General features: G+C 41.8%; 1 protein-coding gene across 1 annotated transcript; it reads right to left on the reverse strand.

The window, feature by feature from the left end:
• Positions 1 to 1,860: 1,860 nt before the first annotated feature.
• STAM (signal transducing adaptor molecule) lies at positions 1,861 to 27,387 on the reverse strand. Its single transcript, XM_077303500.1, has 14 exons — positions 27,194 to 27,387; positions 20,362 to 20,446; positions 15,550 to 15,625; positions 15,372 to 15,467; positions 14,615 to 14,761; positions 12,075 to 12,165; positions 11,274 to 11,466; positions 9,894 to 9,988; positions 9,446 to 9,534; positions 7,366 to 7,453; positions 7,013 to 7,067; positions 6,321 to 6,474; positions 4,778 to 4,953; positions 1,861 to 3,091 (listed from the first exon to the last, which is right to left on the reverse strand). Exons 1-14 carry the CDS (start codon positions 27,231 to 27,233, stop codon positions 2,851 to 2,853), a joined length of 1,626 nt encoding a protein of 541 aa, XP_077159615.1. The 5' UTR covers positions 27,234 to 27,387; the 3' UTR covers positions 1,861 to 2,850.
• Between the last annotated feature and the right edge of the window lie 362 nt (positions 27,388 to 27,749).

The raw sequence follows: 27,749 nt of genomic DNA on the forward strand, positions 1-27,749 counted from the left end.
AGCTCAGCCAGAGATGAAATGGAGAACTACCTTCCAAAACTGGAACCATTGTGTCGACGTAACTTTTAAGAAATTCTGTGTAGACATCATGAGAGTAACAGCAACCTGACAATCTTTGCACGCATTCCCAGTAATGCAGTCACCTAAGGGCCTCCCATAGCCTCAAACTGAAGGAATACTGCAAAAACTGCCACTTTGCAAAAGCCTTAGAGTCCTGTTGAAAGGCTGAAGGCTAAGAAGCATTTTCTAGTGGCATAGCCATGCTACAGAAAAATTGGAGATTTACTGAACTGAAAGAATGCCAGAAATGAAAGCAAGCAGAATGCCCTTAGAGGATACCATCTGGAGTTGCTTGGATTTTCTGAAGTGAGTGCCTGAAAAACTGAGAATGATTCTCTCAAGTCCTCCATAGACTCTCAAGTAACTGGCCCTAGGAATCCAGAACTGGCTCAGTTGCTCTTTTGAAGGCCAGTGTTGGAGGGGCAACAGACATAAATCTTCACAGCAGCAGTATAATGAAACCTGATGGCATGGCTCAGCAATGCAGTAATAGCAGCCCAGTTTGCTTGAGGTGACTGGTCACCACGTGGTGGCTTACATTCCAAACCTGGCAGGGAGGACAGGAAAAACTCAAAGGCTTTCTTTAGAAGGACTGAAAGATTTTGAAGTAGCTTACAGTAACTTTGGTTTGAATCAATTAGCACAGTGTGCATAAAACCAAACCTTTGAACAGCTGGCAACCACTAGGAAACAAGGACATGGGATACCACTGCCCAGTCTTATAATGTTTCAATATTAGAGAAGGGTGTGAACGCACTTCTAAGCACTTAAATGGATCATGATGCTAAGAAATCTTTTGCCACTGAGAGTCTCTGAACGGAGTGCTTTTTTTTTTTCTTGGAGCAGTGTGTCAGATGGGAGTCAAGTATGTTGACACAGCAAGCAGACCATGCCATAACTTTGGAATTGCTAGTAATATTATGGAGAACAGTACTGAGTAGGGTTGTGCGCTTCAGCCACCGGCACCACCCCTCCTTCCCGCCTCCCCACACCGAAGGCTACTTTGGGCTGGAACGGCCACTTCGGTGGCTGAAGCGCACAACCCTAGTACAGAGTGGTTGGTTTGGCTTCCTTGTGGAATACACAAGTCAACTGCTTGTTAATCTTCCAATAAACCATCTAGAGATGGAAACTGCTACTTCCACCAGAGTACTGGCAGGAAGAAGTCTATGGAGTTAACATAGAAGTTCAATCAAATTTCTCCTCAGGAATATGCAGTTTGCAATCTTCTTTGATGGGTCCCTGAGGTCTCCTAACTTATCCTTTGATACTAATAATTGGCCATAGCAGGGGTAGTCAACCTGTGGTCCTCTAGATGTCCATGGACTACAATTCCCATGAGCCCCTTCCAGCATTTGCTGGCAGGGGCTCATGGGAATTGTAGTTCATGGACATCTGGAGGACCACAGGTTGACTACCCCTGGGCTATAGGGCAGAAATTGATACAAGAAAGCTGTAGGAAGTTGCCTTTCAGTATTGGTCCATCTACCCAAATATTTCCTAAGTCAAGTGTCACTGGCTCTCTAAGATCTGAGGTCTTACTAACAATATTCTACTAGCGATCCTGTTAACTGGAGGGGGTGGGAATTTAAACCCAAACCATGCGTTCTAGGACATTCAAAGTCCCTCAGAGTTTCTCCTTGAAACAAGAGGCACAAGCACAATTTCCATAGTTAAGAGATCTAGTTTCCCTATATTCTTCACAGATACAGAAGCCATATGTGGGAATGCTAAGTGGCAAAGGGGGCTACAAGGTATTTAATGAAAAAACACACACAACCAACCTGACAATATGGCCAGTCCTTAACAACAAAACTTTAATAATTGTAGTGTAATTCTTATTTTTTGTTCCAGTTTAAAAATGCCATTTATTCACATCCAAAGTGTCTCCCGTCTTTGGTGTGAACTCCACCAATATACACAGCATATAGTTCTGCATTCAGGTAAACACACATAGCAAACAGCATGGAAATGTCAGGAACATTATTTAAACAATAAAATGAATGGATCAGGTTTGCTTCATGGTCCCATTTGTTTAGCAGCTTGCAATTCATTATTTTGAAGATCACCATTATTCATAAAAGCAGAATTTCCTTTGAATGCAGAGCGTTCGAAGTCCCAGGCCCCTAACTTTGGTAGATCACATTATCTGGTAGCACCGAAGGCTACAGAAGGCAGGATGCACTTGTGCTAGCTTTGGCAGCACATACACTAAAATTGGAACGATACAGAAGGCAGGACGCACTTGCATTCAACGTAATGAGAACTAACCAGTTCAGTTCCATGAGTATATCCATAACCTGTCAGTGTATTTATGATATGCAGGTTAGAACAGACATCCTTACAAAATCCGTGAACATGGTCCACCCTTTTCATGATTAATAAAACAGTAAATTATTTAACACTGTTATATAGTCACATGATCACCAGAGTAATTCAAAAAAACAGTCACTAACGCAAACACGCTATATGTACATAACATATATGCCAGAACAGTTTGCCAAGTTGAGCCTTCACAAACTAGCCAGCTTCAACAGACATAAATAAACCCTTGTACCAACGTTTAGGCATTTCAAAAGGAATTAAATTGCCCTAGTTTAATTCCTTTGCAAATTAAAAAAAAATTCTAAAAAGTCAGTGCAAATAGAATCATTAAACTTGTTCACCAAGGAAGATTCCTATTACGCCAAGGATAACCCATGTTTGAGCTATTAAAAGAATAAACTTATAACATTGTCAACTGCCTTCAAGCAGAGGTTAGAGCAGATTAGGAATCCAAAATCCTATATCCTATAGTAGTGCCTTCTGGGAATAATTGCTTTGTTGTGACGATGGAGGTTGTTGCGGTGGTGGTGGTGGGTGGCTGCCTGGGGGTTGAGTCAGGGCCGAGGAGACTACGTTATAGTTTGGCACCTGGGACATAGTTCCAGAATTCGGGTAGGCAGCAATGTCAGCAGCAGCAGCTGGCGGTGGGCTGTACACTGAAGCTTGGCTGGAGTATGTGCTTCCGGGAACAGAGCCGACCATTGTGCTAGAAGTAAAATGGAAAAGGACAAAACAAATAAAATAAAGGCATAAACAGACTGAGAACAGCAGAGTTCTAGAAAGGTTGGGGGGGGGGGGACAAAACTTGATCAGAATCTCTCCTGGGGGAAATTCCTATGCTTATTTTGAACACATAACCAAATCAATATGGCCTAGTGGGATTTGTGTCCAAGGGATGGAAACAATGTGAACAGACCCCTGCTTATACTATCCGGGGGACTTTGTGGGGCTGTACAAGCACAAGGACTTTAGGAAAGTTGTGGTGTGTGGAAAGGGGAGTTGTGACAAGGAGGAGGACTTCACAGCAACTGGCTTGCCCCTTGAGTGGCAGGCGGGTCAAATTTAACGGGGTGTTTTGAGACAAACTGCTTCAAGCCAACAACTCACAACAGTTAATGTAGGAAATTTAGCTTGGTTGTTCATCAAAAAGATTCAGTGTATTTATAGCCAATTAACTAGTTGTGGGACATCTTTGCGGTTTCTACTGTCCTTTGTTTCTTTTTCATGTATGAAATGTGACCTATTTGAGAGAAAACCTGGATGAGCTTTGGTCTCTTATATAACTTTGTCCTAACGACTGTAATAAAGTTTGACGACTTGGAGGAACTGTTCAGAAGGTTTGTCCATTTATACAACAAGATCCATGGAACCGGCTACTGCATGTCCTTGGACTGCATAATGCTTTCAGCTACATCCCTGAAGAAGATTCGTATGCCTATTTTTATGGTGGCAACACACCTTGAGGTGACTAATTTTGAGAGGCTTTTAATATCTGGTATTAATATGTGGATCCAGCCGTATGCAGCCATTTCCAAAAAAGACCTTGCTGCTACACCAGGGGTAGTCAAACTGCAGCCCTCCAGATGTCCATGGACTACAATTCCCAGGAGCCCCTGCCAGCATTCGCTGGCAGGGGCTCCTGGGAATTGTAGTCCATGGACATCTGGAGGGACGCAGTTTGACTACCCCTGTTCTACACGCTAAATCCTCACACATCCAGTACAACAAGAATACTGAATCTAATTCTGGAAAATGTTAAAATTCCGCAACCAGTATATACGTGTGCATGCATACACACACACACAAAGGCGCTATTTAAAATTACTTTACCAATATCAGTCAGCTACCAGATTTAAAGTCTGTTTCAAGAAAGCTGCAAATACACATGGAAACAAACATATACACTTTGTTCTGGCTCTGCTGCCCATCTACGGTTAGCTGCCTTTGATACACTGGGGAGAAATAGGGGGTGGGGGGGGGGGTCCGTGTTTTCAAATGGTCCATTTTCAAGTTCCCCCTAGTTAAATGGAGATTTGTTGTTCTAATTTAGGTGATTTGGTGATTTGTATACAGCTCAAAGCAGCTGTCAAAAAATAAAGCAAATAATACAAAAAAAAAAAAAAAACCTTGAGGCCAAGGTCTTACTGGACTGTACCCCTCTGAGTAGGCTCCAATTTAATGACACCACTGATAAAGAACTCTTGGATATGCTTAAGCAAAGGATGCTCAGCTCAAGTAACAGTTCAAATTCGAGGTCATGCAACTGCCAGCCAAGCCTTGCTTTCTATAAAGGGAGCATATTGCAGATACTATGAAAATGAATACATCAAATGTATTAAGATCAAGTTTCGGTTTGCTTTTGTTTTTGTTTTTTTTTAGTTTTCACAATTACTTTGTATAAGACGTCTGAACTGGCTGGGTAGGTAACCCTGAACTTGCCGGCGGAGGAACCGTGCCTTGACTGAGAGATGGAAGTTGCTCTGAAGGAAGACTATAGCCTTGAACATGGCCCATCTGTGCATTTCCTGCCACCAGATACGCATTACTTTGAGGTTGTCCTGGATAGACCTGAAAAAACAACACAGAAAAGGGCAGAGGTCAAGACAGAAATACTCCACTTCCTTGTCAACTGATAAGTTCATTACATTGCTTTGCATTTATCCGTGGAAACATTACTTGGAAACATCTAGGCTTTTTCAGTACAGCAAGCAAACATTGTTTGAAGTCAGGTTGATTAATCCTAAGTATGAATGAGTGTATAAATAGTACCAATCAATCAATCATCACCACTTGGGAAGCAGAACATAATCTGTTAGCTCCCCACTGTTTTTCACAATAAACTTTGTATGTTCTTGGTATAAGGGAACAGTAACAGAACAAAGTTATACAAAATTTAGGCAGATTGAAATGCTGTTTCTGTGAACTGAGGCAGACTGTAAGTGGCCAAGCAGAAGGGACTGTGTCCATGCTTGGATCTTGTGGCCCTTTCTTGAATGCCCAGGGAAATGCCAATCTCCACTTTGGGGTCAGGAGGTGAATTGCTTCCAGGCCAGGCTGGCCAGGGATTCTGGTTTTTGGGGGGGAGGCATCATCTGGACATGGAATTGGGGTGACTGTGGGTGGAGCCGATGTGAATTTCCTGCATTCTGCAGGGGCTTGATGACCCTGGAGATTCCTTCCAACTCTGATTCTGTGATTCTAGAAGAGACTCCACAAATGTCATGCTCAAAGGGAGGGGTAGTCCATGAATGCTACAACATTCCCTAGGGTCGAAAATCAGTCATTACTGCACAATATGCCTTGCTAAGTCATTATAAGCAAAATTTCTCATTGGCACCGTATGTACCACAGGCCTCTAAAACATTCCAACTGGTCCAGCCTTTCAGGCTGGGATACCATCAATACATTGATGACACCCAGATGCATTTGCTGATGGATGGCCATCGATCTGAACCCCCAGACACTGGCCAGATGCCTGGAGGCTGTGGTGGATTGGCTCAAGTGGAGCTGGATGAAGTTTAATCCAGCAGAGACGGAGGTCATCTGGATGGGTTGGCATGCTCCAGGTGAGACAGTGCAGCTCCCAAGCCTTGACGGGGTCCAATTAACAGCTTTAGCAACAGTCAAGAATCTGGGCGTGAACGTGAATGCCTCTTTATCTATGGAGGCCAGGTCACCAATATTTCACACAAGGCATTTTATCAACTTTACCAAGGTGTGACCACTAGTACCCTACATGCTGGCACTTGACCTAACCACTGTGATCCATGCAACAGTTACCTCTGCCTAGTGAGATCCCTGTGGGACCTTCCTTTTGTTAAGACGCAGCGCTGGGAAAATTAGTTTTAAATTTATATGTTGCTAAAATGTTGTAATCTGCCCTGAGCCTCTGGGGAAGAGCAGAACAGAAATGCAAAAATAAATAAAATACATACCTGAGAGCCAGAAACACCTGACTGTGCCATATAATACTGTTGGTTCTGTAGTTTTGAGTACATAGAATACATTGGATCCTCGTTCATCAACTTGGTATACAGTGAGAGTGCCTCCATCACTTTGACATTGAGCTCTGAGAGTTCTGAATGTTTCCTGAATAAAATATACAATTATTATTCAGCTGCTATGCATTATCTAGTGGCTTTCAGAAACATAGTCCTTTTGGGGAACTATGACTAGATACCCAGACAACCACCAGGGCAAAAATTGTCAAATGTCTCATCGGTTAGAAAGACTAACACAGGCTACTGTAAAATCTGTAAAACTCCTATTAAAATGACCCCAACACCTCTCGGTTGTTGGGGTGGTTAGGAGCACGGACTTCTAATCTGGATAGCCAAGTTTGATTCCCCACTCCCCTATATGCAGCAAGCTGGATGACCTTGGGCTTGCCACAGCACTGAGAAAGCTGTTCTGACCGAGCAGTGATATCAGGGCTCTTTCAGCCTCACCTACCTCACAGGTTGTGGGGAGAGGAAAGGGAAGGCAAACATGAGCTGCTTTGAGATTCCTTCAGATAGAGAAAAGCAGCATATAAGAACTAATTCTTTTTGTTCTAAAGTGTCTGAGAATGGTTACCACTAACAAGTCATGTTTAAGACAGCCTTTCCCTATGAATGTCCATCCTTACCTGTCAATGTCTTCAAGCTTTTCATCAATAAGGGGTCCCATTTGGTGACACATTGCTAGAAATGAAAGTTTAGATTGATCACTGTAAGTCTCATCCAGTTCTACAATAAAACTAGCATTAGTAGTGATGATTTGTTTTTAAATTTATGGAAAGCAATTCAATAAAAAGTAAATGTTGACAGATTTTTTTTCCCAGCCCAGTGGACTGGGGATTTGGGAGTAAAAAACATTACATAGTTCACTGCCAGGCCTGTTGAAGCCTGTGGTTTCGTCTGGTCTCAGGTCAGAGAACTTTTGTGGCTACCAGGTGGGAGAGGGGGTGGCACTGGAAGAAGAAGACATCTGAAAAGTTACCTTCAAGATGGATCAGCTCTGGGAGATCTGGTTGCTCATCAGAAGGATCGGCACTCTGAAGCATCTGCAACAGCTGATCCATTTTATCCTACAATGAGAGAGGCTCTCTGTATTTGGGTCCCAAGTGATGTAGTACAGGCGTAAGTCAACCTGTGGTCCTCCATATATTCATGGACTACAATTCCCATGAGCCCCTGCCAGCAAACGCTGGCAGGGGCTCATGGGAATTGTAGTCCATGGACATCTGGAGGACCACAGGTTGACTACCCCTGATGTAATACATGTTTGGATGTGCTGAAAGCCATGACATTTTCATTTTACACAGAACACAGCAATATCCTATCAGAAACTGATTTTTAAACATTTCCTTTGTTTCAAATATGGCTTGTCAAGTCATACAGGAAGAGAAATGAAACCACAGCTCCATTTGGATAGGTGGGCAGAATTAATCATATTGCTCTTTGGATCCTAGCCATATAATTATCATAATGCAACAAATCCCAATCAAAATCTTACTCCCGTGCGCATAAAATGTATAATTGTACGGTTGGAACACTGTCAGATTTAATGTAACCTCAATAAACAGATGTGATAATACCAGCATAAAATTTACTACCAGAGGCACATCAATGTACGTTTTATATCTAAAGTCTCTTAAAGTAACCTAACATTTCCACCAATCGGTTGACTAAAATATCAATCCAAATGGCATAAGCCTGCTTACGAGTACAATAATTTTAAAAATGAAAGCATTCCTGAATTTATATGAGGTAAATATTACCACAACAAGCTTGGTATACGACCTTTATGAAGGAATGGAGTGAAGCCTGTAAAATGGTGTTTCATGTAAGTTCTGTTAAAAACATTTTTTTTAAGCTATCCTAATTGGAGACATTTAAAATTAATTAAATATTGCTGTTCCTATCAACACGCAACAGAAATACCATCTGTTCTGAGAAATGTAGGTTATCTGACAAAGTTTCCAATTATAAGTCACATCGAAATAAATGCAAATGTTCCCAATAACGGTGTAGACTATTTGTAAGTGAAGCAGTATGCTATTCTGCAACACTGTTTTATGTTAGCACCACTACCATCTAGTGGTTCAATGGACAATATCTAGAAGAATTATAGAATCAATATAGAAATTTAGGAATTTGAAAAGAGCTGCAGACTAATCTGATGTGTGTACGAGCTACATTATCTTCTAGAAAAGTTTAGGATTAAAGAAGAACAGAAATCCTAAGAAAGCTTGCGCTAAAACAATTATATAAAAAATATTACAAACCCACATGGGTCGAATGCACTCTTAAATACAGAATTCATTAACGTAGTGTAGTGAGTATTTCTTTTAAAATTTACTAAAATCCTGCCTATTAGGACAGTATAAGAATCAGGTATTAAGAAGAGCAAACTTGAAAGTAAACAGTGCAGAAAAACTCAACACCAGTCTGAATTAATGTGAGGAAGAAGTGCTTCGAGAGAAAGCTAAAGGTGAAAAACAGTAAAAAGAAGTTTTCTTGTTCAAGCAAAACTGTTTTAAGACATATAGTAAGCAAAAAAAGCACCTCTGAAACAAAATATACAAATGCAGGAGGCTGTTACTGAAGGAAAAGGTTAAATTCATAAACTAAAACTGGGAAGGAAGCCATTAGAATCTAGTCCTTTGATCGTGGTATATAAATATAAAATAAATATGTTGAAAGAATGGATACTCAAAGCATGTTACACAAATCTAGTAGTAATAACCAAGAAAAAACAAAATTTTAGGCTATATTTTCTCACTACTGGCGACAGCTGAAAGAATGTCACCAATGAGCAAACGAAGAGATTTTAAGTACAGTATTTGCTGGCGTATCAGACTACTTCCCCCCCCTGAAAAACATGCCTTCAAGTGGGGGAGGGGGGGGTTGTCCTATACGCCGGGTGCACTTCAGTTGGGATAAACATAGCTGCCCATAGTGGCCCATAGTACTGTAATGTAATGTAACAAGCTCTATATTTTGAGTGGAAATGTTGGGGGGTCACCTTATACGCTGGCAAATACGGTAGTTAGTAAATGGCTGAGGTTTTTACATACTTCATCAATATAAACTGGTTCTGGCTCCGGTTCAATAGTTTCAACTTGAACTTCATCATTAAATTGCACCGTTTTCTTCTCAGCTTTCACTGTAAAAATATATTTGAGAAACACTAAACAGCGAGATAACATTTTATAATAAAAATACCATCAGACATGTTGAGAACATGTATTTGGTCGCCAAAGAATTATCAAAATACTGAACAGGAACATTTTCTTTTCCAAAATTTGAAATATCTAGCCGTATATATTTATCTCTATAAAACTTCTATTTCAGCAGTTCATTACCATAACCAGTTCGATATATATTTTCTAACAGAAACACACAAAAAAAGGCCAAGGAATAGTAAAATAGTAAGACCGAAGTCAGTTGTCCTGGACTAGACATATTTTGCTTTGTTGAAATACCAGCCACTGTATTTTTCTACAGGATGATTATATTACTCACTCATTTCTGGTTCAGCAGTAAGATCAGCAGTTACAAAATTAGAAGGAAATAATCCAATCCCTTGATGAGTTTCACCTTTCCACCAATTTGGATCACTATAGGATAAGAAAACAGTAAAAAGATTACAGAAGTGCATGGATCTTGTTACAATGTAAAGACTATATTGCTAAAATACTTAACAGAATTCAGCTTCTAATGCCTTGAAGCGAATAGGATTTATAATTATTCTAGCAGGTATTTTAAACAAGTATATCCTCTCATTTTTCTACAGCCTCATTCTGCCTCCTCAGCCAGAAATCCGACTGTGATTCTTGACTCCTTATCCATAGAGGCACAATTTTCAATAGCACAGCTGGTGTTATTCCATGTGTGCCTAGCCAAACTAGTGCTCCATAACACCTAGCCACAGTCATCCATGAGACAGTCACCACTAGATTGGACTTCTGTAACTCGCTGTACATGAGCCTGTCCTTATCCTTGCTCCAGAAACTAAAACTGGTCCAGAATGAAGTAGTCAGGGTCCTTACAGGCAGGGGTAGTCAACCTGTGGTCCCTCCAGATGTTCATGGACTACAATTCTCATGAGCTCATGGGAACTGTAGTCCATGAACATCTGGAGGACCACAGGTTGACTACCCCTGCTTACAGGGACACCCTGGAGAGCACATATTTGTCCCGTGCTCCAAAAGCTGCATTTGTTGCCAGCTGAATTCTGCGTCACGTTTAAGGTACTGGCATTAGTCCATAATGGCATCCACAGTCCGGGTCCTGCATATCTGAGAGACCACTGAATATTTAATAAAAACAGACTTGCGTTTCCCCTAAAGATATCCTATAATAATCTAGGGTATAATAAAAAATACCAGGCAAGATTTACTGACTGTGATAAACTTTGTTCTGGGAGAATGTGTAATATATTTTGCCAAAAAAAATTTCACAAGCCACCTAAAGAAATAAGCTAGGAATCCAAGTGTAAATAATCGACAATTTAACGATAGTTCATTTATAACTGTTTTTCAGTACTACCCCACCCCTCTTCCCACAACTACAACAAAAGCGTACTGAGAACTGTGGAAGAACATTCAAGTCCTAGGTCTTCCCTCCAACGGAAGTATCAAGGTCTCCAAAGCAGAAGAGAAGTGTATAATTTGACTGCTAAAGTGAAAATTAATATGGAATCGTAACTGGATCCATTTACTTCTAAACCAATCCCAGCTGAAATGAAAGCGACAAACACAAGCAACACTATGTAAGCTGCAACCTCACACAGTATGGAAGTCCCAATGGCGCAAATCCAATTAACAATTCGATAACCAGTCCACAGAATTGCAGCCTCAGGTGATTATGTGCCTTCGCAAAGTCCGGCTTTGCCACAGTTACCTGTCGTCCAGCACAGTGATCAGTTCCCCTGCTTTAAATGTTAGTTCGTTGTCTTCAGCAGCTTCGAAGTCATAAATAGCACGAACTTTCCGGCCCTCGTGTTTATGGTTTGTTAAGAGGCTCGAGGTGCTTGGATAAAGGCCGGCAAGGGGCGTTTGCTGTTGTCTTTGTTCTTTCAGTGACAATTCAATAGCTGCAAAAGAGAATTAATCCAATTCAGTTTACAAAAAAAATAAAATAAATAACACCCCAAAAATGTAAATAAGACCTCTTTCTGAATTTCAGCTACTCTAAGAACAGCAGAAAAGATTCTAATTTTGCAATTCCAGTAAATGCAACGGCAGAGAGAACCATGAAGACATGCTGTCACTTTTTGCTGCAGTCACAGAAAGCAGAGAGATGGAAAGTAAGAGCTGTCAATGAGGATTCAGCCACTATACCTGCAAAAATCATTCCTCTCAGAATGTATGTTTCAGAATTTTTTTCTCTCACGGTATGGGATGGGGATTGCTAGAGGGGAACTGCAAAGACCTGCTGGACATGTGAAGCTAACAGCACCAACATTTCAATTGCAATCGTATTCCCCCCCCCCCCCGGCCACCTTTTCTCATAAAATCTTTTTAAAAATATCAGGACTCACCAAAACAAACTCAAAGCATAAAACATACCTATTTAAATAAGGTATCCAAATCTATGCGATCTAATGCAATTACAAAATCAGATTACGTTTTTTAACGTAGAATTCTACAAGCCCCCAAGCAGTGAGCCTCAATCATTCAGCATTTTGGTCAAGCAGCCTACCTTTAGCTAGATCTTCTTCCTCTTTCTTGTTTGCCACTACTCCAGGATCTTTGGCTACTAGAGCTGGGCTTGCCTTTGCTTGTTCTGCAGCCTAGTCATGGGACACAGAAAGTTACTACGAAATTCAAAACAAAATCAGAGACATATCGGAAACAAGCCTGCTGGAAAGCTACTTATTCTGATTTATCTTTAGAAGCATTAAAGGTAAAGGTATCCCCCTGTGCAAGCATCGAGTCATGTCTGACCCTTGGGGTGACGCCCTCTAGCGTTTTCATGGCAGACTCAATACGGGGTGGTTTGCCAGTGCCTTCCCCAGTCATTACCGTTTACCCCCCAGCAAGCTGGGTACTCATTTTACCGACCTCGGAAGGATGGAAGGCTGAGTCAACCTTGAGCCGGCTGCTGGGATCAAACTCCCAGCCTCATGGGCAAAGCTTTCAGACGGCTGCCTTACCACTCTGCACCACAAGAGGCTCTGTAATTAGAGTAATTAGTATTACTCTAATGCATTCTGTTACAAACAAGGAGTGAAAGTCATACACATTTTTAGACCCTGACATATTGGCTCACAGCAGGATCCACAAGGCAGCTTACAATGTAAATAAACATGGATGCTTTCTTCGCAGCCAAACCTGCTATGGAACTCTCTCCCAGTCTCTTTACACCTCTCACTACAAGTCTTCCAGCACCAGCACCTCTCTTATTCCAGAAAATTGTTAAGCAGAATCACTGTTTTAACCCTAGTTTTGATTTTAAGAGTTGCTAGTTTTTATGCTGGCAGACTTTGGTGGTTTTTTTTAATTCACTACTATTATAATAATACCACAATGGCTTTAAGGGCTAATTCAGTTGCACTGTAAGTGCACAATGAATATCTGAAGTGACCTGTTGTGTCCGTACAGGAAAAAGCAAGCTTCCAACAAACTGTAATCAGCAAGAATGTTTGCAGCAAGTAATAATACTGAATTTGCTTGGCAGTTTGAACATTCTGTAGATGAACAGTTTCTTAATACTAGTTGGAACAAAGGTATCAATACTGACATGATTTTGTTTGCTGCCATATCCACTTAGTTAATCACCTAAATAGGTCCCAAAGATTTAATGGAATTCCAAACATGACTACTGGGAGTGGATTTTACAATAAACTCCACCTATGAGGTCCAACATCCCCAAAACATAACAAAGCAGTACAATACAATAGGGCAGTGGTCCCCAACCCCCAGTCTGGGGACCGGTACCGGTCCGTAGATCAGTTGGTACCGGGCCGCAGTTCCTCCTCGTCCCCCTCCCTGGCTGCTGCCTCGGGGGCTGCCCTGCCACTCTGACACCGGCTCACCTTCGGTGCTCTCCGTTGGCTGCCATGGCTGGGGCTCCCCCTCTGCATGGCACTGCGCAGCTGCTGATGGCAGCGACCCCCAGCGGGCGGCGGGAAAGCAAGTGGAGCAGGGGTTCAGGCGGCAGCAATGACGTCCCTTGGCAACAGACTACCCCCCCCCCCGGGCTTCAGTAAAATTGTCAAGCGTTGACTGGTCCCCGGTGATAAAAAGGTTGGGGACCACTGCAACAAGTAAAGTTACTCCAGACTAATAAGTGCCATAGCACTTGCAAGAAAAAAATCTTGTGAGTGTGATAAGTCTTCAAACAGGGAATGGCCAAAAGCCCATAAAATCCCAGCATCGCTTGATACAAAGGTTCCTTCCACATACAGGTCAAAGTAATGAGTATGCCATCGCAAGAGGAATCGATCCTAATGCAGATAGCTGTTTGTGTCATTAAATGACCAAATAGCCCAAAAGGTTTTGGGACCAGGACTCAAACATTTACAGACATCTGAACTGGATTTACATTGCAACTCAGGCTCGTGACATTATCACATGAGGCTGGAAACTCAACTGATGGATGGTAATCTTATTTTAGTTCCAATTCTCATGAGTAATGGAAGACATTGGTGGGCTGACATTCTCACTGCCTGAAAGAAGCTACACACACCATCTTTACACTGCATTACTGATATACAATTTATTTTAATGCAAGTCATGAAACATTCAGATCATCTCCATAAATCACATCTAGACTCAAGTCCAGTACCTCTTAGAGACCAGCAGGATTTTTGGGATTTAAGCTTTTGAGAGCCAAAGCCCTCTTAATCAGTATCTGAGCTCTGACACTCTAAAGCTTATATCCGCGAAATCTTGTGGGTCTCCCAAGGTGCTACTGGACTAAAATTTAGCTGTTCTACTGCAGACCGACACAGCTGTCCTATGAAAATAAATTAAATCTGTAATCCAGCACCCCCTGTTTTGGCACACAGAATACTTGTAACCCATTCATTGATTTTGGAGCACCACAGAGAAGACTCAGACTGAAAGGACTGCTGTTGAACAGTGGCGGAGAGAATAAAACACTTACTGGGAACACTGGCTCTGCGTTGTGCTACAGGAATGAATGCACAATGACTATATTTAAGCAGCACAGTCAAAGAACTTCAGAAATATTACACTGCTCCCAACTTATGTAGTTTTTGCATATTAGCAAGTTACCTGTGAACCAATAACTGGAAATGTAACGCCTTGCTCTTTAAGATTCTTTATCATAGCGGATATCAAACTAAGTTGAGGGTCATTTTTGAATTCATCCGTCCATTCTACCATGAGGGCTTTTAGTTTTTCACAAACCTTTGGGTGACCCTACAACAAAGATAGAAATACATTATTTTCAAGTAAGAATATATAAATAGCTTCCTTGTGTTACTTTATACTGAATTCCCTGAACCAGATTCTCCCATTTTCAGATGATCAGAAAATATTTACAGAACCAACTAAAGTGTGGTTTTGGAAAGACAGTTTTGGAGGGCCACATTCAAATCCATTTCTAGAAACGGCTTCCTATGTACTGTTTAAAAGTTGCATACCAGGTTAGACTTTGTGTATCAGAGATACTTTCATCTACCATTTATGACTTCATGAAAATTAAGAGCCATAAAATTTCAAAAGGTGAGAGAAGCCAGATGCCCTTACAACTGTTCACTCCTTTTCTCTAGAAATTCACTAAAGCCCATGTGCTTTCCGAAGGATATGAAAATACCAGGCTTGTCTGGCATTTATTAACAGATGATATGCTGACTATATCATTTCTTCTCTCCCCAAACCTAGCTGGCATTCTTCTCTCTCAAGCCAACCTTCGTAATCACTTATAGGATCCATATGTATATTTACAGCCCAACTGCTTTCTGGCTTTTGCTTCATGTTTCATTTAAACAAATGTTAATTAACTCTAAAAGCATTTTAAAGACATTACCTTATTTAATACGTTGCTCACTTCACTAGCAAAATCTCTTGAACAGACTTCTAAATGAAATATTTTACCACAGTTTGAAACGCAGGCTCCTAGAAGCTAAAAACAAGAGGAAAGTAATGAAATATTTGAAAATGCGACTCGGAACGTTAAGTTTGGGCCTTCCGAGAAAGCTGCCTACCGTCAAGGCTTGCATGGCAACATGAGGATCCTTGTGGTTCACTCTCTTCATAACAGACCGAAGGCAGTCCTTAGGCCTAACAAACAAGATTAGCAGTATTTAAAATATTTTATTCCAAAACACAATGCTTAGTAAAAGGAAAAAAACTTTACCCATATAAAAAGAAATTAAGAATAACCCTCTGTATCAGTTTCAGGAGAGGTAACAAAAGTCTCTTCTGAAGTATATGTAAAGGTAAAGGTATCCCCTGTGCAAGCACCGAGTCATGTCTGACCCTTGGGGTGACGCCCTCCAGCGTTTTCATGGCAGACTCAATACGGGGTGGTTTGCCAGTGCCTTCCCCAGTCATTACCGTTTACCCCCCAGCAAGCTGGGTACTCATTTACCGACCTCGGAAGGATGGAAGGCTGAGTCAACCTTGAGCCGGCTGCTGGGATCGAACTCCCAGCCTCATGGGCAAAGCTTTCAGACGGCTGCCTTACCACTCTGCGCCACAAGAGGCTCATGAAGTATATGTACTAGGTAAGATTATAATTTAAAATTGACTATTGCACCCAAAGAGTTATTCATTTCACAATAATGACTCCATAAATCTACTTGCTTGCTTGCCCAGTGAAAGTGGCAGGGTGGAGGGAGAACCACTGTTCCTTTCCTTCATGGAGATGTGAAGGGGAGGTAGGGAATTGTTCCCGTCCATCAGAAACTGTCTAGAACAGCCTTTCTCAAGTTTTTTTTACCATTGAGAAGTCCCTGAATCATTCTTCAGATGTCAAGAAACCCCAGGAGTCGCACAATGATGCCAAGTATGGTTGAGAAGCATAGCTGTGTACACACCCACCTGGGGCCCCTACCCTTCTCATCACCCCTCCAGGCCCAACACTGGCCATTTTGGGAAGGGGAGATGGGTCAACATGACCATATATGATGTTACCGACTCTGAGCCAACCAGAAAGGGTGGACTATAAAAATAATTATTATTAAATCACTCAATTTTTAACATATTTTTAAAAAATGTGTTAGATATTTAACTAACTCTCAGCCATTCAGGAAACCCTTCTAGAGCTGTCAAGAAACCCCAGGGTTTCATGAAACTCTGGCTGAAAAAGCTTAGGTGTAGGAGAATGACACTGCCAGTACCTCCTTAGAAAGGGTGGGAGGTCACAAGTGGGTCACTAGGTTAAAGAGTATAAATCTAGTATCTCTCAGTCCAGACTTCTTGTCACCTTCATAGACAATATTTTATTATTTTTATTACATTTATATACCATCCTCCCTTGCATCTTAGGGCAGGCAACAGAAAACCATATGACATAAGTTCAATAACTGCATCAATAACAATAACAACATCACTTACAATTGAACATCTGATTGCTTACTGTTTAACCGTTCAGATTTTGACTGTAACCCTGCAGATTAGTCAGTAGAGTCCCATGATGTGCTTAATGGGCATATCTGAATGGGAGGGGGCTCTGGGGGCCCAACAGATGTCAATTTGTTGACTTCAACCTTATGCTTGGCAGAAGAGCTTCGTTTTGCTGGCCCTGAGGAATGGTGCTAGCTCCTCAGAACAACCAAGTTAAATATTTATTGTTTAGAATCTAGAGAGGCGTTTCTGAGGAGGTGCGATAAGCTTGCATCTTCAGCACCTAATAGCAAGCATGGCCCCATCTGCCAACCAGGTCTATATGCAAACAATATGTTTTTCTGCCAACTTACGAGAAGTACATGCAACTGTGTCTGGACTTGGCAATTGTGAGGATGGGTGCAGGTGCAGAAGCGGAAGCTGCAGGTGGGCAGATCTCTCTGTACTATCAGAGGAAGACAGCCAGAGCAACATGGAAAGCCGCAGAGCAGGGGACAGGTTATTATTTATTGTACGGCATGCATCTAATATAGCCAGAAGATCCTAAGATCTGGCTACTGGGCAAGAAACATTTGGAAATGAATTGCCATTGCCTGCCTCCATGTCATGACCCTGGTATTCCTTGGAGGTCGCCTTTCCAAGTGCTAGCCAGGGTCAACCCTGCTTGGCTTCCAAGATCTAATGGTATCAGGCTTGCCTGTGCTATCCACACTGGGTAAAGGACAGGTGAGAAGGCAGACTGGTGAGGGAGGGGCAGGCAGACCACCAAAGAGGGGGGTTATGGTGCACTGGAAGGGAAGGAGGTGAAGAATAGTTCTGAGTATAAAGGAGCAAGGAAGGCATGGAAGGAGAAAGAGTGAGAAACGGCCACCAGTGGAAAGAAAGGGAGGTGGTGGCAAGGCAGAAAGAGAAACTGAACCCAGAGGAGACCTTCCCTGTGCGTTTCTCACCAGTTCTCACTTCTACATTATATAATGGCCCAAAGTATTATTTGTTCAATCACCTTCTTTAGAAATAGAAGTTTACAATCTTTTGGACTATCAAGAACGGGAAACAGTCTCAGTTTCAGAGAGCAAGGTTGGATGCCAATCTCAGACAGTGTTCCATTTATAAAGTTTCAGCATTTGAGAAGTGCAAGAAAAGACAGATGGCTTTAATGGCACAGATATTGTTGATGGTATTCCCATAGCGCAGGTTGTGATTCATTACCACCAAGGGACATTTTACACATGTAACAAATAGCTACTGCATTCCTTTAGGTTCAGAAATGCAGCTAAGCATAACTGTTACATGGAAGTATGTAAAGAGGTAGTATGTGGAACATGTTTTCATTTTCAGTGGGGTATTGGACTGTTTTCACGTACTTGTAACTAAATGTGACAAAACCCAGCTATTGGCATTTACTTTGCTGTTTTTAAGAAACTGTGCTTTAAAAACCCGAGTGTATCCATGATTTCAATTCTACCCAAAGCACTGATGTCCAGCAACTGAGAGGAAGCGCTAGTTTAAGTTACACTGCAGCTTAGGTAATCTATATTTGGTCATGTCTATGTTTTACAAACCTCCACGTCATACTTAGCACCACTAATTATAGAAAATGCTGCCACACCGCATAGTCATCTCGCGCTGTACAAAACTGGAGTTGTTTCATTTGACAGAGAAACTGCTACTAAGTTTTCAGTAAAGGTAACTGGGAGGAATGCTGTTTGAAGCAGGTTTTCCATACATTATGTATGAATTAATAAATATCAATTATTAGAAGGAAGCACTTCCAGTAAAATTAAATATTTTAAAGTATTACTATTATTATTTATTAAGACAGCATTAAAAAGGCTAGAATTTACAGCAATACAAGAGTATTTCAAACAAATGTTTTATAAGTCAGTATCACTCTAATATACATTGTTTATGCAGGAAATTGATCAATTAAATGTTACAATCTTTGGTCTCCTTTATTGTTGCTCGGTTTTGTTTGTTTTAATTATCAACTGACATTTTACATGCACTACACTAAGAAGTAAAACAAACCCAGAGAGTCATGAGACTGGGCAAAATCTGAAGGTCACTTTTTCCAACCTCAAATTAAGGCAGAATGTTTCTCAGTGCAATCCCCCATTCCTGTAGTGGTTCAGAAAATAGAAATTACAGTATGCCCCAAAGAAAAGTGAAAAGACCACAAGTTATCTGAGGATAAGAGATGCTTAGAAAGACTTGCTAAAGGGAAATTATTCAAGCCAAAAGTAATGTGTAGCATCCTACACAAAACAGTGTTCTGTGATTTACAATTCCCTTGATCCATTTGAGTATTACACTTAGACACTGGGCTGATACAAAAATAGTTGAATCTTCAGCGCAGGCCAGGAAAAAAAGTTAACAGAGCATGCTGAACTAATTCCAGAATACTTAAACTGAATAATTTTAAAGAGGACATCTCCACAGAATCGCTTACTTTTTAATCCACTTAAAAAACCAAGTCACAATGAAATGTGATGACCTAAAACTATTAAAATGCCACCTGAATCTACCGCAGTGATTCAGAAAATTAAAGTTGTTACCCTGATCTGTTGTTTAAATTAGTTTTCTGCATATGTTCCATTAAATAAAACAGAACAAAGCCACAAATGTAGCTCCTACTTCCCGAAAGATAAGTGCAAGCCCAGCGAGATCCTTTAGGCAAACCTAGGGCCTTCTGCATAGCCAATGGCAATTAAAGTATCTTCACTGGACAGCAGACCCCTAAACTATGCTGAATTGCTTCAAATTCAAATCCAGAGCAATCAGCAGTGCACAGCTCTTTAGCTCCTGGTCACAGACTAGAAATACAGAAATTAACACAGCCCAATTAAATTATATGAATCACCTTCTTTGAGCACAAATACTTTTCACCCAGTCCATGATGTTTTATTCACATACACCTAAAAATAATAGAATCTTTAGTGTTTTAAGCAATATTTCTTGATGACAGGAATGTATTAAATAGCCAAATGAAGAATGAATGTTTTAAAAACTCCTAGGCCTTTGAAGAAGAAGAGCAATCAACTCATTAGAGGACTGATCACACTGAAATGGCTCACACTTCAGGTGATTATATGAAGCTACTGGGGAGATGTGCTAGACTACTTGACCATAATCAAATGTCAGGAAATAATATTTAAGTAGTTTCAAGTTACACTTCTAATCCAAGTGGAGAGTCAAGTGACTCATTTACAGCACCAAGCAACATTTTAAAAATATAGTGCATGAAGTCTGCAGTTGTAATAGAATACAATATGAAATTCCTACGTCAGCATATAATAGCAGAATACTTTGCATTATCATATAAAAGTAGCTCTGATAAATGCATTTCAAAATTTCAAGTCTGCCCTACAAAACAGATTTTATGAACCAAGCTTGCAAGGAGAGTTCTATTTTCACCCTCTTCAAAATAAAATCCAAACATTTATACTTACCCGGTTCGTGACTGTCCAACTTTATCACAAATATCTAAGATGAGTCCCCAGTCTTCTGCAGTATTCATCTCACTGGTTGCTTTCTCTTAAATGAAAACAAGACAAAACAAAAGATTAACAGAGAGGAAAAACTCACTAATTATACTGCACAGTGTAAATGTCCCAAGGTTTAAACAGATATAGCTAGTCTACTTCTTATTAGGTACACAAAGGCATTTAGACGTCACTTGTGCAGCCTTAAGAATAAGTTTTATAAAGAAAAAACAGGATGAAACAAAGGGGGTACATAAGGCTGTGAATACATTCCCATAGGGTCGCATTACTCAAGATATTTGCACATTAGCTCATGGAGTCAACACATTCTACTGCAGCCACTTCTGCAAGCCAAGATCAACAATCCACTCTCTCATACACATGCTCCGAAATATTGCTCAAGGCTTGGGGAATATCATACCAAACTTTCGGCTATAGAATCGTCCTCACTGTTTGAAGAATTGTAACGCTGCTTCATCAAATCTCCCACTTTTGAAAACAAAACACCATCCTTCTATAAATATGCTTAATTATATAAAAACAAAAAATCTGGTAACTTAAGGCCTACAGATCAAGATGAGTGACTATGCGAGTCTGTCTGCAGCAGGAGAAAAGAGTAAGAGTCTAGTAGCACCTTAAAGTCTAACAAAATTTGTAGTAGGGTATGAGCTTTCATAAATCACTGCTCACTTCTTCAGTTTAGGTCAGGTCATGCTGAGATTCTCACAATTTCCCCCACTTCACTGAATTGGCATTGTGTCACAGTGGCCCATTATGCACGGCCGCCGAAACGGCGATTTCGGGTCACATGGAAAAGGCGGAGGGGGAAGACGCGACGCACACCGGTTATGCACGGGGCGGGGCGCGGCGGCGGCAAAACCCAGAGTAACCGATTATGCACGCGGCGATCCGGGCGCCACTTCTGGTTGCGCCCCGGTCACCCGGAAGCTGCGCTTTCTTCCGCGTTTCACTGACGCGGCTTTTTCGGCGGCATGCACCGAAGCTGCAGCCGGTTGCAGCCGGCTCCGTGCGTTATCGGTGATTTTAGTCGCCGCCATTCCACCCCGAATGTGCGCTAAAACCCCCGTGCATAATGGGTCACAATGGTAATTTTGGGCAAAGGAAGGCTGTTCTGTCGAAAGCTTCCACCTGCTCTTGATTTGGCCAAAATTAATTGGTTTGAGCTCAGGCTCAATTAAAATTGGGCCCTATCACCTCACCCACTTACCTGAGTAGTTCAGTGCTACAATCCTCTTCTGCACCTTTCCCCAAGACTATCTTTCAAGGGGAAACCACACTTGGGTTTGAGGCTTGAAAGGAAACCCGGGCTTCGAAGGTAAAAGTTGTTAACATTGAACCAAATACCTCCCAAATCAGACCTGAAATTCAGGGACAGAAGTAACTGGGGCCATTCAGAATGAGAAATCCTTAGGTTTACCTTGCCAATCCTCCGTTTCAGAGCCATATTAGACTCAATACCCACTTAACCTTCTTTCTTTCCTCCTTTTTTGCTCATGGGCACAAGGCTTTTGACAACCTTAAATCGTGTAAGAATTTTGATTTTAACCTTCAATGCCAAGAAGTAGCAGCTACCAAAAACATTATGACTGCTGTACAGTTTTGGTTATCATCCAAAATTAGGGTTTAGGAAATAAATAAATGGGGATGACCCAACATATTAGCTCTGGTTGCCAACTTGTAAGAGATCAAAATTCCAAATTATTATAGTACAACAAATCTCAGGAATAAAGGAGAAGTGTGTCAAGTAAGAAACTAATATATAATAGTATTAGCATATGGTTTCTTGCCACCAATGAATCTCAGAGACTATTAATTAAATTGGAAGGTAACAAAAAGGTGCCATCAAAGGGAGAAGGAAAGGGCATCTCATCAGGAAAAAGAGCCTCAAATGGATAGCCGTGTAACTTGGCGACAAATTATAGTTGCTTGCTAATTAAGACAGGACTACTTGTTGACCTAGATACATACTCCTAGATATGTACTAAAACAACAACAGATTTCTAAGTAAGGAAAACAAGACTAAAAAATTGCTTTGCTGAATGGACCTGAACATTCATTGACAAAAACTAAATATTTCGGATAATTCACTGACAAAAAACTAAATATTCAGGATAATTTCAGTGCTGGCAAAGAATTAAAGGATAAGAAAGCAGCACAGAAAGGAGGGGACAGGACAGAAAGTGGTCTTACTACCTGATTGAGACTGTTAATCAGAAGTACGTGCATCAATCTGTAGAGTGTACTAAGTCACATTGCTGCAGAGCAGAACACACATCTACAGGTATAAAGGTAAAGGTATCCCCTGTGCAAGCACTGGGTCATGTCTGACCCTTGGGGTGACGCTCTCGAGCGTTTTCATGGCAGACTCAATATGGGGTGGTTTGCCAGTGCCTTCCCCAGTCATTACCATTTATAGCAATATACAAAACATTGCACTCAGTTGTAGCCATCTTATTATGACAACCACACATTATGTGTTTTGATATTCTGCAAGCAGCTACACAAATGCACCTAAAGCTGTCAACTGCACAGATGACAATTTATTCAAATAGTTTGTGATTGTACTACTCAGGAGTAAATATACACAGGGAGTGCAATCCTAAGGAGCCCTCCTGGGAGTAAGTCCCAATCAACAGACCTGACTGGGAATTTCAGAAAACTTGTGTAGGGCTGCTCTTAAGCCACTCACTACGGGTGAACCTGAGCTACCTGAGGAAAATGGTAGGGAGCCATGTTTGTTGCCCTGCTCTCACTGAAGGGAAGATCCAACAAAAATCTAATGATTTGGCAATAGGAAGACTAAAGATAACAGGCTGCAATTCACGTCTAACAAGATGAAGGACGAAGGGAACTGCCAGAAGGGAATACAGTTGTGAAATTCTCTGTTTAACAGTAGCAAGTACCTGGGCCTGGGTGAGTCATCCAAGTCTTATCCCAGTGCCTAGTAGCTGGTACCAGGACTGGCACCAATTAGTCCTCCCTCAGAGGCCAAAACAGGGCTGGAAGGGGCCGTGCCACCCACACTTTTATACTGACAGAAGCCAAGGCTTGAAGACTGACAATACTGTTGTGGTTTCTTAGCGAGCCCCACATAATACTGCTTCTATTGGGGAGGGTAATCCCTCAATGTATTTTTTCTTCCTTTTTATATTTATTTATTTATTTAGCTAACTGGGTTTTTTCCAGCTTTGCAGAGTAGAAAGAACCATCTGCTTATGGTGACACTCTGTGTTTAAGTATCCACAGTTGGGCTCATGTTGAAAATTAGATATACTGATTAACATTCTATTGTTGAACAGATGGCACCATTCATTTTATCTAAGACAAGCTCGTAGCAACAGTTGCTCCTGTGAAGCCAACAGGGGATGGTCCCTGCCCTTGATAACATTTTGCAACCCTCACATTGTTATTTTAATTAATGAAACAGCAGTGCAGTTATATTAAATTGACACATACTGAAATTTTCTCAAAGGTAGTGTGTTTTTTTTAATCCTATAACTAAATTTAAGGCATTACGCATCCTGATCCTATGTATTGACCCAGTAGTGAACTCATCTAATGTGAAATAATTAATTTTAATCCAAGCTTTTATAGGACTGGAGCCTAAATGTTGACAGTGGCATCATTATCTAACTGGATATATTCTGAATACATTTTGAAAAGGTGGTAAGAATTCAGGAGGGGAGGGGGGACCACCTGAAAGTAAACAAGTTTAAAATGCCTGTTTTCTGGAAATGGAGCATTTTAACCAGTTACAGATTTGTCATACTTTCAGTGTAAAGTTAAGCGTGAGATAAATTATTGGCATTATATCAGACACAACAGCCAAATCCAATTTATTTCACATTGCACACACAATTCTTTATTTAATGTCTTCACAGAGCTTATTTCACTGCCTCTGTGTTACTCTTTTCCTCTTATAAACAGCACAACCAAAAGACTTCATTTCAGCAACTTGAATCAATCTTGCCTACTTGTGAGCACCTGGCTTGAAGGGGTAAAATAAATTCCAATTTGACCGGGCAGGGCCAGAATGTCACTCAAGGCTTCCAACCACACTCTGCAGGTGATGAGTGGGAACACAAGAAAAGGTACATAAGGACGTCATCAAGTCAGGTTTGTGCCTTTCATGAACAGCTTCCGTGTTGTCCAGTATCAGTCTAGAACAGGGGTAAGTCAAACTGCGGCCCTCTAGATGTCTATGGACTACAATTCCCATGAGCCCCTGCCAGCAAATGCTGGCAGGGGCTCATGGGAATTGTAGTCCATGGACATTTGGATCGCCACAGTTTGACTACCCCTGGTCTAGAACCTGTTCTTTCCCCCCCCCCCCACCAAACCTACCCAACCAGATTCTGAAACCTGCAGCAGAAGGGGGGGGAGGGAACCCTTGATCCTAGAAATTCCAGGTACTTTAAAGTGTTCCCTAACATATTACTCTTTTCTTGAGGAAAAGAGATAAAGGATAGGGGAGAGTTTGTATGCCTGAGCTTTGCTTCTAACTTCTAATCCAGTTTAATAAGAAAATCAGAGCAGGCCCTCAGGGACAGACCAATGAACTACAAAGACCTTTGGTCTGGCTGAACAAGGAAATTCTTTCTAATTACTTCACTATTGTTCTAAAAAAGTAGCTATTTTCCCTGGATCTTCATACTTAATTATTATACATAACAGCTGCATTTTGCATTACTACATTGTTGTGATTTCTGTCCAACTAGCTCATGTTACAGGTGTGGTCCTGTGACAAACATCCACATGGTGTGTATGAATCACAGATGACTGTACAGTACATAAAGACTGAAGACATACAGTCATGGGTAGAACAAACTATAACTGTTAATAACATAAAGATCTTTCTTGTTAAAACCTGTTTTCAGCTGGCCACGATGACCAAGTTTCCTTCATATCACATGTAGTCCCTTCCAGCATAGAAATGTCACTGGTCCTACCCACAGTATTAAGTAAGGACTCTAATCCTTGACATTAGCTCTCATTGAAATAAAAGAGGATTCTTAACAAAGCACCAGACATAAACAGGGCCATCTTGAGAGGGACTACACACTGAGCAACTAACTACTACACAAATCATATGACAGTACATGTATGACAATGTATTTTCTGCTATATACTAATATGCTGTTTAAAAAAATAATCACATTTGAAAGTCAATGAAAGGCTGGGAACTCCAACTGCACTAGAATAAATGAACCTCTATGTACATGACAATTACACACATGAAAGAGATTATAAATTATATATACAATTATTATAGTTTGAGTGTAGCAATTCACTACAACCCTCAGAGGTTAGATTTTCCTTCTGTTTTTCTTTCCCTTCACAGGCTGTAATGTATTTTCTTCTTTGCTGAAGAACTCTGGCTGTCCCACCCTGCAGAGTCTTGGGGTGTTTGTTCACCCCAGGTACCTGAAGGAAGGATTGGGAGACCTTTTTAACTTTAATGGCACTCAAGACGTTTTTTTATTCCAAATTAACAAAATGTTTAATTCAATATAAAGAGGAGAGTTCTGGTGAAATCAGGGGCTGAAATTTCTGAGGTAAAGCCAGTATATACCCAGACTTTTGTTCTTAGGTTTCAGGTAAATAAGAGCTTCCTAAGTTATTCAGTTACTTAAATCTTTATGTCAAGAGGCTTTTGTTTTCCAAACATTTCAGCACACTTTCTTTAGTCTCTCGCTCTTTACCTACTTCCCTAATATCCTTGCCAACTTTCTCCCAGTTCTCTCTGTTAAACTGCTCTCAGTCACTGCTGAACTCTGAAACTGCCAGTCCTTGACTCTTCTCGGGTAGACCTGAAATCAGGCTGAATTTTCTTCAGCAGTTCAGAAAGATTTCTCTGCTCAGTGCACATCTGGTGCCCTGGAACACCCAGTAACTCAAAGCTCTCTTGCTCTGCTAAGAATTAACCTTTGGCAGTCCTTTACCTGTTTGCACAGCACTTCTACACTTTTAAAAGTATAGTTCCTGATATATGCATTAAAACTGTATGCTCCATTCATAGTACTGCCTTCCATACAAGAATTTTGCAAGGCTGCATAAACAAGGAGCAACAGACACGGAAGGGGAAGGGAATGAGAGATCAAGTCAAGTAAATGAACAGAGCTCACATTTTTATTTGGCATCAGGTATATAAAATGTTTACCGCTCATCAATTTACGCTGGCTTAGACTAACTCTCACAGATAACCTTGTTTTTGGTGCCTGCGCATGAATGCATCCTATTAAGGTGAGAAATGTGAGTGTCACCGAGAACAATTTATACACTTCTTCAAGGTTGCCATTTGTTTACCCCAGTCAAAGGAAACAAACAAGAGAAACCCAGCAAGGAAACAAACAACAAGAAAACGAACAATAAGAAAACCCAGTAAGAAAACTAACAATCAGAAAACACACTAGAGCAGGGGTAGTCAACCTGTGGTCCTCCAGATGTCCATGGACTACATTTCCCATGAGTCCCTGCCAGCAAATGCTGGCAGGGGCCCATGGGAATTGTAGTCCATGAACATCTGGAGGACCACAGGTCGACTACCCCTGCTCTAGAGGAAAGAAAACAAGCAATAAGGACGGTATTCGCAGCCAAAGCCCCTCCCCGGGTTCCGTCCAGCCGGCGGGCACAGGGGAGGGGAGGGGGCGGCGGGACAAAGGCGCATTCCTGCCCGGGGTGTGTGTCCGGGGAGGGCGGCCATGGCGACCCGGGGCGGTCGGGAGGAGGGGGGGCTCCGGGTGGGGCCCGGCCCGGCCCAGCCCCGCGGACTGCTCACCCACATCCTGGTCGAAGGGGTTGGTGGTGAAGAGCGGCATCTTCCCCGGCGGCCGGCCGGACGGAGGGAGGGAGGGAGGGAGGCCTGGCCCGCCCCGCCGGGACCCTCTGGGCTGGGGGAACAAACAGCAACAAACGGCTCAGCCCAGGAACTGCGCGAGGCCCCTCGGCGGCTCAAGCCCCGCCCCGTCCCCCTCCGCTTCGCTCTCCGCCGGCCCCGCCTCCTTGCCGGAGCCGGCCTCGCGGGGCATGCCGGGGAAGGAAGAGGGCGTCCTGCGCAATGCCTGAGGACGGGTGTCGTGCGAAACGGCATTTTAATAGGCAGCCCTCCGTCTTATCTCAGTCTCCACAGATGCAGTGCTTTCCCGCGTTGCCCGGTGATGGCGCGCTGCGATTTAACAGGAAAGGAAAACCAAAATTATCTCAGGCGTGCTGTGGGCGCCCTCTCCGGAGAAGTCACCTGGTCAGAGGCCGCCCAAAGAGGAAGAAGGCCCGGTGCTGGCAGAGCCCGCGGTGGACGTCGGGCTGCCAAGCGAAGCGTGTTTGTCTGGAAGGAT

The sequence above is a fragment of the Paroedura picta genome, chromosome 11 (assembly GCF_049243985.1).
Source record: "Paroedura picta isolate Pp20150507F chromosome 11, Ppicta_v3.0, whole genome shotgun sequence".
Lineage (NCBI taxonomy): Eukaryota > Metazoa > Chordata > Lepidosauria > Squamata > Gekkonidae > Paroedura > Paroedura picta.

What these genes read in the sequence shown, in the direction of transcription:
- STAM (XM_077303500.1), bottom strand. Translation starts at nt 27,233, where the DNA reads ATGCCGCTCTTCACCACCAACCCCTTCGACCAGGATGTGG. An exon ending in TTGCCATGCAAGCCTTGACG is followed by an intron (nt 15,468 to 15,549) that starts GTAGGCAGCTTT and finishes TCTTGTTTTTAG; the next exon opens with CTTCTAGGAGCCTGCGTTTC. An exon ending in GGAAGAAGATCTAGCTAAAG is followed by an intron (nt 11,467 to 12,074) that starts GTAGGCTGCTTG and finishes TCTCTTTTGCAG; the next exon opens with CTATTGAATTGTCACTGAAA.